The 17,014-nt window shown below is 47.8% G+C and overlaps 1 protein-coding gene across 7 annotated transcripts in view; it reads right to left on the reverse strand.

The window, feature by feature from the left end:
- Positions 1–2,239: 2,239 nt before the first annotated feature.
- Positions 2,240–17,014, reverse strand: part of SRGAP3 (SLIT-ROBO Rho GTPase activating protein 3) — a 355,578-nt gene continuing 340,803 nt past the window's right edge. For 6 of the 7 annotated variants that reach the window (XM_037800919.1, XM_037800931.1, XM_037800916.1 and 3 more), the window contains 4 exons: positions 15,214–15,394; positions 13,781–13,930; positions 11,478–11,805; positions 2,240–7,521 (listed from right to left, as the gene is read on the reverse strand). In XM_037800919.1, coding sequence (XP_037656847.1) covers positions 7,108–7,521; positions 11,478–11,805; positions 13,781–13,930; positions 15,214–15,394 — 1,073 coding nt within the window. In that variant the 3' untranslated portion in view covers positions 2,240–7,107. The remainder of the gene's footprint in view (positions 7,522–11,477; positions 11,806–13,780; positions 13,931–15,213; positions 15,395–17,014) is intronic. The other variant, XM_037800928.1, reaches the window with a different exon arrangement.

Here is a 17,014-nt window from a genome sequence, read left to right on the forward strand (position 1 = left end):
TGATGACTGACAGCGCTACCACAGGTTCCCAGGAGAAGCTGGAATAGACTTTACTCTTAAGGTGGCTGCCAGTGCAATGAGCTTCCCTACATCCAGGCCCTTGGGGACACAGAATCCTGCAGGCCTGAAATGGCTGAACCAGAATGTGTTTCCTATGTTTTATTTCGCAGGTAGTGTAGCAGGGTAGCAACAAGTTTAGGTTCTGGAACCAGAGCAGCTGTGGAATCCTAGACTTAAATCCTGAATCTTAGTTTCCTTGTATGAAGAACAGGGATACTAACAGAATCTACCTTGGAAGGTTGTTGTGAGGACTCAAAGAGGCAACATATATAAATTGTTTTGCACTGTGTCTGGCATATGGTAGGCACTCCATAAATGTTAATTAAGTTAACCTGGAATTCAGGGACATGTGCAAAATTTTGGTGTATTTGCATCAGCATTTTTTTCTAGTGTATCCATTAGTTAGTGCTGCAAAATTCACTATCCTAAAATGTACTGAATGAAACAGCAACCATGTAATTATTTTGTGTGAGTCTGTAGAATGAAGATACTACCAAGAATCTCCTTTGGGGAACTATTCTTTCCTGATACAAGGTTTGGGTGGGATAGGCACCACCCTTGAAAACAGGGTTGCTTAAACCAAATCAGTCTGTTCTGTTGTCCTGGTCTGGTTCAGGGGTGGACATGTGGTTTAATTCTCACCAATGAGAATCAGGCACAAGACTTTTATTCTTTTGAAGCTGAGGAGATGTGGACAGAAAGAGCTCCTGCAGCCACCATGCAATTGCAAGTTATGGGACAGCCTATTTGAGCATGAGGTTAACCAAAAGAACTGAGTAGAGCCAAGCTGGGAGATGGAGAAATATGCAGCCTGAGGGTGGGTTTTGCCTAGCCTGAACTTTCCAGTCATGGGAGCCATTAAATCCACCCCCCTTTTTTTCAGGCTTCTGGGGGTTGTATATTTTGCCATTTGCAAACAAAGAAATCCCAAACAGATATACCCAGGGAGTGGACAATCCATCAATGGACTGTACTTAATTAATGGCAAGCAGTGAAGCAGCTAGGATCTGTCCTTTCTTTGTGCCTCTGAGGGTTTAGTAATCATTGTCGTACCGAGTCAAAGTTGATTTCAGAATTCTGGAGTGATTACTTTGTGCAATCAGGCTATAAGCAGCTTGAGTGTAAGAACTGGGTCTCATCTGTTCCCTGGCAGCTAAGTTGGACAAGGCCCATGAACAGGTGCTTCTTCCAGGCTTGTTGAATGAATGAGAGGCTTCGATTGAAGGCTCTCAGGAGAGCACTATTGCTATGAGCAAGTAAACAAGTTGCAGAATGTATGCAAAATTTAGCCTCTCAGAAGGTTTTACAGTGGAGGAGTCTGGGATTAGCATGAAGATGCCTATAAGCAAGTAAATGGTGATAGGAGGAATGTGGCAGTCACTGGGGCTGGCGAAAAGACCCCGTTCTCTTCCACAAAAAGGCTCTTTCTTGCATGAAGATCCACCAGAGGGTTCATCAGACAGGACAGCCCTGGAGTATTCCTTGACAGCAGCACGCAGCATGCAACCTTTAATTATGAGGTCTGCCCCCAATCCTCTGGTGTAATGAGTATAAACAATGAGGGGTTAAGGGGCAAGGCTTTGGAGTCAGACATACTGGGTTCAAATTCTGGCTCCTCCACTCCTGGTCATGTAACTTTTCAAAACCTCAATTCCCGCATCTGCTGAATGAAGTAGGATCGTGGTACTTACCTTCAATGGCTGTTTTGAGAATTAGATGAGAAAATGCATGCAAGGGCTTAATCTGGTGCCTGGGACAGAAGTAACTGATAATAAAAGGTTCACACACACACACACACACACACCAAACACAGGCAAAAAAAAAAGTCCAAGAGGCTGTAGCACACATGTGTGGGCAATGAATAAAAATTCTTGTGCATGCTTTTGAAGGTACTTCCTTCAGCAGGTAGCCCCTGCTCCCACTTGCCATTGCTTTGACGTTTCCAGTTCTTGCTTTCCCAGTGCCCAATGCACAGTCACATCCTTCAGTTAGCTCTACAGTTGAGGCATAACCTTGGCCTTCACCTCGTGAGCTCTGAGCTAAAGGACGTTTCAGGCGCAGTTACTGGGAAAAGCACCCAGACAGTGTGGAAAGGAGGGCAGGACCCCACCCACCCACCCAGGTCCCTCGATCCCCGAGGTCACTCGCCCTGTCAAAAAGCCACCAGAGTGTGCTTGAGAAAAGTTAAGCTGTTTTATTTCACAGGATAGCTCCACGTCAAACCAGCAGGCACCATCAAAATACGCGACAGAGGATCCAATCAGACACTCTACAGGACGGGCGTTTGGTCATAAGGTAGAGAAATGATATCCAGAAGAGGGCGACACTTATCATCACGTGGGGACAGGCAACCAGCAATTTCCTAGAGTGGCTTCGGTTTGTTTTTCCTGACACAATTTGGGGAGGAAAGAAACCAAACGAAACAAAATAGACCAGCCACTCTGAAGCGATCAGAATCAAAACCTATTGCCAAACCATGTAAACAGTCACACTGCTGGGAACTAGAGCCTGAACAGAATCTCTAGCCAGGATCTACTTCCGTCTAAGGAAGGAAAAGTGCACTCTGGTTGTTCTGGTTCAAGGAACAGAAGCTTCGTTATTTGCCTGGGGCAGTTCACACAGAAGGAAGGTGTCAGCAAGGGGCAGCGATGGCCATTTGGCCAGTCCCAGAGGAAGGGACAGGGGGACACTGGAAGATCAACCTCAAAGAAGCCAGGAGGACTCAGATCTGACAGAAAAGTCCTTTCTATCGGCCCCTTTGGGCAGCTCTGGGTGTGTGGGGAATTCTCTACATCACTGCCCAGAAGAGAGACCCCAGAGAACCAGGGAAGTTGACATGAAACGTCAGCATTTGCTCTGCATAGCAGAAAATCAGCCAAGCAACACTTTGGCTCACCCCTTTCTGCCTTTTCCTCCTTGCTCCCTGCCCCCCAGTCCAACAGGGCCCACCGCCGTGATTGTGAGCCAGCCAGTCTTCTTTCTGAGTTTCTCAGGAGAATAAGGCATTTGCCCTAGTGTGGAACCAACTGGAAGAGTGAAGAGAGAACCAGAAAGACTGAGAGGAAGAACCATGACACTGTCATTGTGGTTTCCCATCAGGCATATGTACGTGTGCTGAGTGCCAAAATACCACCACATCACAGGAAGGCCTCTGCACCCGTGCCTTCTGAATGAGAAGGAAATCACCCATCAAGGCACTCCAAGGGGCTCCAACAGAGAAGGAGGCCCCATGTAAAGGCCCTTTCCCACACCAGCTCCCCTCTGTGTACCATAAACCAGTCCTTCAGTGTTCATAAGGCAGAGCTCTGAACCACTGCTTCCAGCCGGGAGCCAAAGCATGGCTCGAGTTCCCTGTCTCTTCCCACTCCGACTTCTTCATTGAACATCAACCTTTTGTCCCTTAGGAACTCAATTCTCTCCTGACCCCTGGCTGGGTGACCTCAGAGTAAACACCCCCAAGTCTCCTTCCCAAGCCCACAAATTCCCTCCGGTTGTGCGCTCTGTCTGGGGTTCAAAAGGCGCTTCGAGGTGAGAAATCGTTAGCACTGGAAACAAGGAAAGGCAAGAATTTTTCATAGAATCCCACAGCTCAGAGCAGCTCTTTAAGAGGAAAAGGGAGTAAAGGGGGGAGAGGGGTAGGAAGCACGGCTTGTTCTCAATTTCATCCAAGGAGGGCTGGCCCCTGGTAGTCTTCAGCGGCAGCTGGGCTGTGAGGCCAAGGAAACCGGACCAGGAATTGTCTTTGGTCAGTTCTAAATGAACATCTTGCTGGTTCATTCCTAAAATAGACTGAACATCAGTTACACATAAAGACAAAAGGCTTGACTTCAGGGTAAGTCGAAGGTTAAGAAATCATTCCGTGAAGCAACAGAAATGCCCGTTTTTCAACTAACCGATTGGTACAGCTTTCAGTAATAGTGATGAACAAGTAGGTAAACACCACTTCGCCTTGTACAACTGGTTATATTGAGGACTACTAACTAGGTTATTACATTTCCCCCCACACTCACTGTACACGTAGGTTTCTGGTATTTGTTTTTACATTGATCTATCTACTAGGTGCAAAGATTTGGTGAGTGGCACTGGCCGTAATTTCATTGTAGCCTTTTTAAAAATTACAGTTTCACATTTTAACAGTTACTTTCCAGCATTTAAGCAAATACAGCAATATATAGTGGACCAAAACAGGCAGGAGTCAGGCAGAGAAGGCCAGGGCCCGATGGATGCAGGTGGAGGGTGAAGGAGGCATGCATAGCACTTGAGCAGGAAGGGGTGGGGGGCAGAAAAGTATTTTTCCATTTGGTTCTGCACCGAAGCTCTGATTAGGGGCTGGATGAGTGGGGATATGTCTGCCACTGTGTGTGAGCTATTCTGAATGTGAGATCATCAGCTGTGTCCCTATGGAAAAGTAGGTGGTTAAAGAAAACATTTAAGGCTCTGCCTTCATGGAATTTGGTGAAAGGCAGGTCCATCTTCAGTAACGGAAGACAAAGCTAGTCAATTCAATTCAGAGAAAAATACACAAAGTCTGACTGGTGTTATATATATATATCAGGCAATTTTTGGCTTTCCAATAGGTAATCATGGCAGAGACTATTATATTTTATGTGGGAGATGACTAGATTTAAGGTCTGGGAGTATCTCAGGGAAAGAAATGAGAAGTCTTGTATCCTGGATGCATGGCATAGCAACCTTGCAAATAAATGACTTCACTAGCTGACAGCCCCCACTCTCAGTTGTCTACTAAATCTTGGGCAAGTCACTGCACACTCCAAGGCCTTGCTTTCCTAAGCTGTAAAATGGGGGTAATGTCTTCATATGCTCAAAGGCAGAGGGCTCCTGATTGGTTCTGGGGCCCCTGCATATCCAAGAGCTATAAAGGAAGGGCTGGCTCTAGGCAAAACAACAAAGGTCAAGTTTGTCATTTTGGGGCCCTTTCTGAATTCTTTCCTTTGCTCTGTGGTCTGAATGCTCGCCTGTCCAGACTAGGTAGAATGACTTACCATTCCCTACTAGAGAGGGCAAAATTTAATTCAGCTGGTTGAAATGCTGATGGAATTTCAAGCATCAATGGGGTAGATATATCTGTAGGGCCCTTATATCTTCAGGGCTCTCATTAAACTGATAGGAAAATTCCAGCTGCCCACTTCTCAAATGCTAATAGGACATTTCAAAAGAAATGTCCTGGGTGGTTTTTGACCTATAAGACTTACCTTGTTAATGATCATAACAAGAGCAAAAGGGTTTGTACAGTGCTTACCAATTTACAAAGCTGGTTCTCTCACATCATCTCATTTTAGCAGTATTATCCTCATTTTATGGAGCAGGAGTCTGAGACCCAATGAGGTGGAGTGACATGCCCAAAGTCACAAAACTGCTAAGTGGAGGGTCTGAGACTCACACACAAGACTTTTGACTCCAAACCACAGCCATGGAGACCACCAAGAGGCCTCGAGAGGAGAAGAGAGATGAAGCTTGAGAATGGTAGGGAGGAGGCCCTTAGCTTGGCATGAGGGGAGAAGAAAAAGTGGTCCCATTAGGATTGGATTCACCTGTGTTCTATTATCCAGAAACAGCCCATTCCTGGAAAACTAAAGCCAAGAGATCAAAAGAGGAAGTAAAATGGAATCGAATGAAAGCAACACAGAAGGCCTTTTACCCAGTCAAAAGGCAGAAACCTTGCTCTTTATACCTGAAGGTCACTCCCCCATTTCTATCACCATATTTTCATCTGCACTAGATGCCCTGGAGGGGGCAGGAGAAGTGGAAGGCAAGGGAGAGAGGTTATTTCACTTGCATAAACTCAACTGGCTGTGTTGTCTGGGACAGGAAGTGCGAAGGACGGCCCCTCCATGCCCGTGGTCTGAGCTGGTCACTTCCGGATCATGCACATCATGCAAGACGCACAGCCAGAGGGCGGCCTGGCTTGACGTTAAATTAAAATGATGTAACTCAAAGCCTCCTTGCCTGTTTAGTTCCGAATCTGACACAGTATAATTAGTAGAAAGAGGAAAAGAAAAAATTAAATATTTCAAAATGGCATAAGTTAAACTTCTATAGTTACCACAGATTTATTCCTACAGCGTTTCTAGGTTTTGAAGTTTTCCACACCACTATTTTTTTTTTTTTCTTTTTCCCAACCACACATAATACTGTGCTATGATGGGGCTTCGGGTCTCATTATCCCCCTTTTCTACATACAAACACAAGGGTTCCGTGGTCGGGGTTCTTCTCGCCAACTTCCTCCCGTGCCTTCAGGTGTACAGTTGGCCTTTGGCCTCTGAGTGGAAGGGCAGGGTCTCTGGGATGGAAGGGGTTTTCTGTGAAGGGTTTCCCACCCCTAGGAGCAGCCTGCGCTGGGTACCCCCTGCCCCACCCTTCCTTTAGGGGCAGACTGCTCGGGAAGGCCACGACTTCTGGAGACAGTGGGAGATTGTTTTTGCTTTGTTTTCTGCAGGTTAGTGGTGTATTGCTTCATTCGCAGTTACTGTGGGCTTCTAAATTCTCCCAGAAAAGTCCCTGCAAATCCCACCAAATAACTCAGCAGGAGATGTTTGGTGGCATGGATCTGAGGTAAATCTAAGTTTCATAAAAAGAAAAAGGAGATACTATATACATTTAGTATGTGTGTGTCCAGATCTAGTATATGTATATAGATGCATAAATATATATATACACACACACCTACAGACATATACGTACATATATATGTGCATATATATTTGCATCTACATATACACACATATATATGTATACAGAGAGAATAGTTTTCCAGTGATGATATGCGGGTGAAGCCATTTAACGTTTGCCACCATCTAAGGAAATGCTCTAGCTGGGGGCTCTCCTTGTCTGGGGGCTCTCCTTGCCCTTGCGCTTTCCTTTGGGTGTCTGTTGGATCCACGTGGCTGGATGTGAGCTGCAGCCAACACTGTAGGCCTCGGCTCTGCACAGAGAAACCCTCCCTCTCTCCAAGGCCAGGATTCCTGGGAAGAAGTGGAGACCACAGAGGCCAGGGCAGGCCGTAGCGGTGCCGCCCCATCCTGCAGGTCACATGGTGCCCGACTTGTCCGCTGAGCTGCTGGGGAACATCTTCTCAGTGGGCGTCACGGCCGGGCTGCCAACGCCCGAGCTGCTGCTGCTGCTGGATCGGTGCTGGACCACGGGCCGCACGGGCCGCATGGGGGGCGGGCGCAGCTGGGCGCCAGCCAGGCGGGCAGACAGGGCAGGCTTGAAGGTGGTCATCATCTCCGTGGAAGAGCTGCTGCTGCGGCGCATGGCGGCGTCTGGGTCACGGATGACAATGGTGTGCAGGGGGCTGGCAGGCTCCGAGCTGGCAGGGCCTGGAGGGTTCTTCAGGGGCTCCAGGGTGTCCAGCACCACATCTGGTGCCTGTTTGACCGTGTTCTGCCTCTCAAGCTCCCGCAGCTCATGCAGAGCCGTGCTCATGGTCTTCTCGATGTCCTGGGGGCAGAGAGAGCTCTGGTCAGCACAGCCTGCAGGCCTGCTTGGGGAGGGTTTCCCAGTAGTTTCATGCTGGGATGGAGACTGAACCCCGGGTTGTCACAGGACCAAGTGGGAGACTCAATGTGGGAGTCACCTGCACCAGAAACTAGACAGACTACAGGAGGGCAGGTAGGGAGTCAGACAGACGTGGGTTCAAATCCTGACTATACCACTTCTTTGCTGTGTGACCTCAATTAAGTTACTTTGCCTCTCTGAGCCTTAGAATCATTTCTAAATTACAGATAATTACAATACCGAACTCTGGGGGTTGATGCATGTACTAAACAACATGGTCTCTGTGAAGAGCTTGGAATGACATTGTGTACATAGTAAGCACTCAAAAATAATAATGCTAATCACAATAGCGATAATGGCTACTACTGAGCCCGACCTTAGCCCTTTCCACTAATCCATTTAATCCTCACACTCTCATAAGGTAGGTGCTACCATTATCCTCATTTCACACGAGGCAATGGAAGCTCAGACTGGGTAACTAACTTGCCCAAGGTCACAAAGCCCAAGTGTGAACCCCAGCAGTCTGTTTCCAGAGCCCATGTCCCTAACCATTACTGTTTGTTTTGTTTTGTTTTGTTTTGTTTTTAAACAAAAACAAAAGCAAAACAATGCTTGCCCATAGAAAAATTACTTGAAGGTTATATAACAGAATATTCATGATGTTCATCCCACAATGGTGGGACTGCTACTTTCTTTTGTGTATTCAGTAACCAGAAAATTTCATTTTTTAAATAAAAAGGAACAAAAGTCCTCATCTGCTTATGTAACTCCCACATTATGGTAATATTTAAGAGTTCACCAGTATAGAGCCCTTTGAATGACAAAGGAAGAGAGTGCCAGGACCTCCAGAGAGGAGACAGGAGCTGGAAGTCAGCATTTCACCCAGGAACACAGAGAGGGCAAAGGGCCCCGGGTTTTTGAGGGAAAAGATGCCTCTGCCACGTTCTGACTGTGTGACCTTGGGCAAGCCAGTCACTCTGAATCTCACTTTGTTCTTCTGTTAAAAGCTCACAAATTTACTTGCCAGACAGTGGTTTTCCGAGTCTTTGGTTGACACTGGATCTCACAGGGACCCGCACATATCAAACGGACAGAGGAGGCGCTGCCGAGGCCTCTCTGGGCCGGACCCCAAAGGGCTTTGCCATGAGGGGACAAGGAGAAAGACTGCTCAAAACCACTGTGGCAAGGCACTGTATACACCCTCAAGTGAGGGAGGTTATTAACGACATATTTGCTTTTCCTCCCTGGGGTAAATCCTGAAAAACTCATGAGTCCAATGAGAGTGATGAGGTCGGATTTTGGAACCAGTCTGGCCAGCCCGTTTTACCCTCCTTCCTTCCTCAATCCCCAGGGGGCTCCTGCCTGTCCATCACCCCCATAGTGAGTCCAATCCAGCCACCATCTCTTCCTCACCTCACTGTCCCAGATTATCCTTTTGACTTTAAGAGACCATTATTAAGGACTCTGATTAAGGACTCATATTAGCTTCTATGCTTCCCCATAGCATTTTATGCCTTGCCCCTTAACATTGGTTATTTGAAGAAGGGGTCCTTTTTTGCCTTAATCAGGGGTCAGTTGTGGAGGTACTTTAAACAGGGAAGCAGGCTTGGCAGTCCTCTCCCATCTTGGAGGAGGATCCTGTCCACAGCCTAGCCCAGCAGTGACAAGGACGGCTCTCCCGTGTCATCACTCAGTCTGCTTGAACCAAGTCTTCTACTGGTATCACTACTCTCTCTGTTTAGTCCAGCATGAGCTGAGAGGCAAAACGTCAATAAATACAGTGTATTATCACCCCTCTCCCACCACAACCATCACCACCGCCATCGTTCTACCCTGGCAGAGTGTGAACCAGAAAGACAGGAAGCTCAGAGAAAGATGAGCCGAGTGGTTTAGGCGTGAGCCTTGCGTTAGTCTGAGCGGTGATGCTGGGACCCTCCAGAGGGGAGATGCAGAGAGGCACCGGGGAGGGGTGGGCAGAGTGGGGTGGTGAGCACTTTCCACCTCCTCCCAAATGATATGCTGCAAATTCCCAAAAAGGCCTCTTTAACTGGGTTCAAGTCTAAATGCTAAAGGACATTTGGAGACCAGAGAATTCGGGGTAACTCTGTCTGCTACTTGGGATTCTCCAGGCCACAGCTTCCCTTTGTAGCTCACATAGTCAAGAGCTGATGGCAAATAACTGATGCTGAGCCGGTTGTCCAGTGTCTTCTTTTGGCTCCTGACATGTTTTCCTGTTCTACCTGTCTGTGAAAGGAGCTCTTAATGGTGGCCATCAAATTAGAGAGTGTGCAAATATCTCTGGATGCCAAAAAACACAAACAGCAGTCTCCAAAGTGTATGCTTTGGGCTGGTCCTGCAAAATTCTCTGTGAATAAGGGTCAAAGAAGCTTGGGAGATGGGGTGTGTGCCCTGTTCTCTCTTTTGGAGAGTCACATCCACATCAACATATTTAAAGGTCCTAAAAAGTCTTGCAGATAAATCAAACCAGATTTCCCAAACTTTCTTGTCCACAAAACACTTTTTCCTCTATTAACATCCCATGAAACTTGTCTGCTATGGGACCTACTTTTGGAAACCCTGCCCTAGGCTGTGCTGTGATTCTTTACATAAAGGCGCTGGGCCAGGTCTCAGGCAGCCCACCCCCAACTGTGACCCTTGGAGGATGCTTCCAGATGGTGGTGGATGCTAGCAGGATGTTTCCAAGAAGATGGCCTTTCAGCATGGAGGGACCATCAGGGAGCCAGCCTCCTCTGCTGGGCACGTGCCAAAGTCCTAATCTTCAGGGACATGAGGAAATGATGCCCAGCTAGACCCAAAGGGTGTGAACAGGAATTTTAGCTGCTGGTTGAGTTGTTTCTGGGTTGGCTATTTCCTTGGAACTTTTCCTGACCTCCTCTGCAACACAGCCTACCTCACAACCTTTCCTCTCCCCCTTTTGAACAGGGATTCAAGTGCCACTCTCACAGTAGGATTCTCACTACATTAAGTGGGAGGTAACATCAGGGAGGGGGTACATAATGAGTGCCCACCCCAAATTCCAGAGGGAGGAAAATGGAAACTTTTGGACATATGATAGAACTGTCGAAAATACATGAAACCAGTTGGGTAAATTGTTAAATAAGTCACAGTTCTATTTGTTGGGCAAGTATAGAAGTTACTGACTTCTCATTGATGAAGAAAACTTTTAAGACCCCAAGTATTTGGAAGAGCCCAGAACATTCTTCCCTTCTAGCCTCAGCTATTTAGCCTTGCCCTTCCTTTGCATCTCAGCTCATGCCCTCCCAGGGGAAGTCTCTACCTGCCTAGGTGCCAGCCACATTATTTTAAGCCCTCAAAACACCATGTTCTTTTCCTTCAATCCGACACAACTGCGATTTCATGGCTGTGTGTTTATCGATTGATGTCTCTCTCTTCCTAAACTATAAACTTCATGTTGGCAGGGCTTGGTTCTGCTTTAGTCTCCACTGCACTCTTAGGGCCTCAGCTTGGTGACTGTTGTACTATAGGTATGCCATCAATGCTTGTCAGTGAATGAACGAATGAATGAACGAACACATAGATGAATGAATGAACAACTCAGTCATCCCATTTTGTGGCCACACCTACCATCACCATATCCCAGTAATCCGGCCTTCCCCCCAGGGGATTCCTGCCCTCTCCAGCCTTGGAGGCTGGGGGCCTTCAGCCTTTACAGAAATGCCAGCCGGTGGCTGCACTGAACTAGCTTCAGCTCCCGCAGCGAGGCCTGGCAAGGGGAAGGGAAGCCACCTCACTGTTTTTTGCTGACTTAGCCTTGAGGCCGGCGTGAAGGCCAAGGTGGTTCCCCACTCCAAGCATGCCCACCCTCCTGCCCCTCCGGGATCTCGGCTGGCCCCGCCTGCCATCCAACTGGCCCTTACTTCTGCCAGGGCCTCAGCCTCCAGGGACTTGTGGTCCCCCAGGCTGCTGTGCCTGGTGGAGCCGCATGTCGACCTCATCGAGTGCCCTTCAGAGAGCGCCTTCTTGTCAGGGTAGTTGATGCTGCCGGCGCTCCCGAACGTCGCCATCCTCCGCTTCTCGGGGCTCTCAATCCTCCCCCGGGTGAGGGGGATTTTGTGGGGGCTGCTGGGGCAGGCGGCGGCCCGGGGTGGCGTGTCTATGCTGGGGCCCAGGCCCCGGGGCGGGCTGTGTGTGTCGCCCCCGCTTCGGCGCCTGGGGATGGCCGCTCCATCAGATCGTAACCGCACTCTGCAAAGGAGCCAGGGGGCAGGGGGCATGGGGCAGAGGTCAACCCTGGCGAGTCTCAGAATGGATCAGCCAACCCCCATGCCATGCACTACACACTAGTCTGGGGAGGGGGTATAGTAAAGCCTCATTCAGTCAGATTCCTCAATTCTGCAATGAAAGGACTGTCTTGGCAAATACGCAGCCATAGGTGGAGGACATCTGGAGCATTTTGCTTACAAGCTGCAGATAGTAGGGGTGCTAATTGCAAAATGAATCTTGTCTACATGTTAAGTCAAGGTCAGTAGGATTTCAACCTGGGAACGCTTTGTTGATAGTTTGGCTCGTGATACATTCCTAAGCCGGCCAACACTTCCATGATTCCGATGCAGATCTATTCGGTCTGAAACATTGAGGCTTGACTGTACCAAAAAGTTACCAGCTCCCTCCAAACACAGAATTGAACAGAGTCCAAGGCTGCCACCCACCCCCAGCAAAAGGCTACTTCTAAGAGGCTTTGTTGAAACTTGGAGATCTAGTCATTCGAAGTTGAAACTTGCATCACTGGACACCCCTTTGATGCCTTTGGATTCCTTTCACACCCCACGGAGGCTCTAGTGGAGTGAGAAGGGGATTGTTGGAATGCATACTAGGAGGGTGAGACCTGTCCTGTCTGTTACAGGCTTTCCTTCTGACCTCTTTGAGATCCATTTTCTTAACCCATTAAATGGGCATACTATTCCTTGCCCACCTTAGCGTGAGCTTCAGTAGGAGTGGAGGCATCTTGAAGAGATAATGTTCTACACACAGGAGATCTTGCTACATCCTATGGATGTCACAAGAGATCCTGAGGCACTGGGGAGGGAAGGCCAGAGGTGAAGGGGTGGGGACGGACGGACCATGTGTCGGGAATGGAGTGTGACTCAGGGACCACGTTCAATGCCAAGCTAAGCAATGCCTGTGGGTAGCCCATCAGAACTAAAGCATAGGTGTCAGAAAGCATGAGAGACTGGGAAAGAAAGAACAAGAAGAAAAGGAGATGAGAGGCGGAAGCAGGAGAGAAAAAGAGAGGCAGGAGAAGATACGGTCCTCCTAAAGTCAAGGGACTGTGACTTTTTCACCTACCTACCCCAGCTTTCCACTGTCCTCCCAAATCTATCATCACTCACAGGGCCCTGGACTCTTGACTGAACCGAATCGAGTATGTCGAAAAGAGGCAGTGGGACTTCTGCTGAAATGAACTCATAAATGTGTGCTGCCATTGCAACCGACCTCTTGGGCTCTATCACCAACTACCAATCCATGTGGGCTGATCACATGACCTTGCCACTGGAAAAAACATAGACTACAACAATTTCAGAATCAGATGGAGAGAGCAGTGAGAAACGGGCAGTTTTTCTTTTAGCTTTTTTTCTTTTTGGTAACAGCCATATACTTTGGACTAAATCTGTAGTCAGAATGACGTGCACAGCTCCTTGCCTGACAGAAAGGTCATGTGACACAGCCCAGCCCACCCACAGGGAGTGACGAAATTGGCAAATCTGCTCCCACCAAATAAGTTGGTGGAGTCAAGAGTCAGTTTCCCCGACAGCATGAGTGGGTGTGAGTTTTCTGTTTACACAGTGCATTTCAGGGAATTTATGAGTTTTAAAATTTTAAATATAACAACTCAGAAAGTGAGGAGGAGGTACAGAAACTGGAGGGAGGTAGGAAAAATACTTGCCAGTTTGTAACTCACTCTCTTATTATTACTTTTATTATTTTAAATAAAAAGCAGTGAGCTGCCAACATACATCTTTCTTCCTTCTCTTCCACCCCATTCCCTGGCATCCTCGGGCCAAAGCCAACCAGCCCACTCAGCTGTATCCAATAGCATGTCATGTAGGGAAATGAGGGACCCTCCTTCTTTCCTTCCTGCCCTTGACTTCTCCCAAATTCTCAAATCAGACATGAACATGTTCCATGACCCTACAAGGAACAATGAATCCATATTTCCTACCGGCCCATCACCCCCCCAAAGCCGTAATCCGAGATGTGCTCTGTGGGGGACTGGAGGTCGTTCTTGGAGGAGGCCTTGTCATCCAGCAGTGGCCCACTGCTGGCCTCACTGTCAGCCTTTTGGCTCAGGCTGTCCGAGAAGGCATCATCCCTGGGGAGAAGGACAGGCATGAATTGAGAAGGATAGACATGAATTGGGGGTGTTTCAGAAAACCCAGAGTGTACATGACTCCTTGAAATCTCTCTGGATCAACACATACCTTATAATCTATTTGTACCCACAGCTCAAGACAAGTCCCTGCCCAAGCCATGCCTGGCTGGCGGGCACACCCATGGCAATGCTCCTAAAGTTGGTTTCTCCAACAGGAGACTCTCTTCTATCCTACTGCCCCATGTCTATCTTCTCCTTTCCCCTCTTCTAGTTTGTTCTTCTCCCCCAGGCTGCTCTAGGCTAGGACAAGGCTAAATGCTGGAATGGGGGAATGGGGTCTGCAAGCCGAGCACTGGGTGCTGTCTGCTGAGTGGCTCCATGAAAAACAGTTTAGGGCTAAGCAAGGGAGGAAGGTGCCTGCATCCTCCCCTCCCCACCCAGGCCTCTGGACAATTGACAGGTGGCTCCAGGTTGCTTGCATGCCCTGCCTGCCTCCTTCCATGGTCCTTTCCCTGCTAGAGACCTGTCCCTGCCCTCCGGGGTCTGGAAATTCAGAGGACTGCTGAGGATCCTCCACTATGGCATTCCCCTTGGGGTTTGCCTGGCCAAGCCTTTACTCTGACTTCAAATCTTCCCTTTCCCCTGAAAACTCATGCTTTCAGTTGCTCTCCCTTGAGGTCTAGCCTGGTAGCTTCTTCCTGATAAGTCAGTTCCAACTGTAACTGGCAAGAGCTCGGAGAAGTGTGTGTACAGGGCCCTTCATTGGCTTTCAAAGGAATGGAAGGGGCAGACTTTCTGGGGCTTCCAGTAGGGCAAAGTACTTGGGAGGCAAGACCTTTTTTCACCACTTAAATTTAAAAGTAGTAACCCCACTGACTCAAAACAAGAGGATGGTTGTTTCTGCCCATCCCCTGACAGAGCCACCTCTGAGGTGGAGTATGGTGGGCCGTTGAGGTGGTAGGCTGGCCACCAGCTACAGGGAGGGTCTTGGAAGGTGGAGGTGGATGGCAAGATCCATCAGACACTGATAACTATGGTGGGTGAGGAAGGCTGTTACACGGGTCAAGATGTGACACCAAACACCATCTCTGTCAATTCTGGTTGTATATTTGTTAAGTGGATCACCATTTAAAGGGGAGTTATATATAACCCATTCTTACAGAAAACCAAGTGTATTATATAAGGGAAAGCAAATTTAGCATACAACCCAGAACCCCTTCCTGTGCTCATTCCAGACATCATGAATCTAACACAGCATTCACAGAGATCCGATTCCCACTCACATGTCCTGTACAACTATGTACTGATGTGGGATGAGTCCGTCCACGCCATTGTGACGGCCCTCCCACCAGTCCTCTGAGGCGCGGTGGTACAGTAGCAGTGAGGCCCCCTTCTTGAAGGACAGCTCGCGGGGGGACCGGCCCACATAGTCAAACTTGGCAATGGCTTCAATCTGCTCCACTTCTGGAAAGGAAGCAAGGGAAAGAGCACCCATGAGGTCGGCAGCGGGGCAGCCCGGAAGCCTCCCTTGGAAGGCCGCAGCTTCTCTGGGGAAGGACAGGCAGCAAGCCTGGGGAAACTAGCTTGGGCTGGGGTTCAGGACGCTGGGGTCCTAGGCTCAGATCCGCTCTCCATTCTGTGACCTTGGGATAAGCCATCTAACTTCTCCGGATTTTGGTTTCCAAAAACGTAAAATGGTAGCTGACACACCATATCCTTATTTTCCACAGTCCCTCTTGTTCTCAAGTTTTTAGTTCTTATTAAAACAACATTTTAAGAAATTTCTTTTTCTTCTAAACCTGAAGCTCAGTTTCCATCTTGTCATGAGCCTTTCACCTCTCTGTCCATTTACAACACATTTTGTGGTCCTTAACTTTTGGGGAGGCCAAACGTGGACACCCATCTGTGCAAAATGTTGTATACAAATTTGAAAGGTTCCTGAACTCCTCAAAACTCATCCATGTACTTAATCGGGTTGGGGGGAGGTGTTCCTTATTTGGGCCATAGCTCAAGCTCTTTGCATGTGCACATTTATCCATCAGGCATCTACTCCTCACCGGTTAACAGCAGCTGGCCACTGGACTTGGCAATGAGCATAAGGCTCCTGCCTTGAGGTACTCTTACTGCCCAGCTGTCACCTCCTGTCCATATGACATCAGGCAAGTTATGTAACCTCTGAACACCTCAGTTGCATTATCTGCAAAGGTTTTTATGAGCATTCAAAGATAATGTGTGAAAGAACATAGCATGGTATGGATATCCATTGGGGATTTAGTCAATAGGAGCTATCATGATCATGATTATAACTATTAATGGCTTGAACCTAAGGGGTAGGTCAAGATGAGAAATCAAAGCTGCAGAGAGTTGAAGTGGTTTGCCTGAGACCATAAAGCTACTGATGTTTGGAGAAGAGATTTTCTGGGGAACAGGGTGGTTGTGCCTATGATTTATTTAACCTCTGTTATAATTTGTACCCTGAGAAGTGCCCATACTGGGTAGAAAACTGACTGTGTGGGGATATTAATCTATTTACATTTTGAAGTAAACAAAAGGATCTTTTATGTAAAAATAATACACATAAATGTTTTTTTTTTTTTTTTTTTTAATTCTAATAGAACAGAAGGGTAGCAAAAGTGAACCTGCTCTTTCTAGCCCACAAAGACATTCCCTATGCTGAGCTTCCCTGGCATTCACTATCTGCTCCATTCATCATGGATTATCTTGAATCCATCCATCCATCCATCTGACCAACATGTAGTTAAGGTCAGAACACCTGGCTTTACTGCTTTTTAGCTGTGTGACCTTGGACAACTTAGTTGTCCTTTCTAAGCCTCACTTTCCTCATCTGTAAAATGGAAATGATAATAATGCCTATCTTATAGGGCTGTTCTGAGGATTAAATGAGTTAATATAGATAGAGTGTTTTCAACAGTGCTTGTCACATTGTTAGCTCTCTATAATGGTTAGTTGTTGTTATCAGAGCTGATGTACTTCTAAGGGCATGGAAAATCAAAGAGCAGAGGAAGGGAACTCCTCTGTTCCTCTCCCCTGATGTTTCCCACCACACACATGTACACAGACGCA

The sequence above is a fragment of the Choloepus didactylus genome, chromosome 1 (assembly GCF_015220235.1).
Source record: "Choloepus didactylus isolate mChoDid1 chromosome 1, mChoDid1.pri, whole genome shotgun sequence".
NCBI lineage: Eukaryota > Metazoa > Chordata > Mammalia > Pilosa > Megalonychidae > Choloepus > Choloepus didactylus.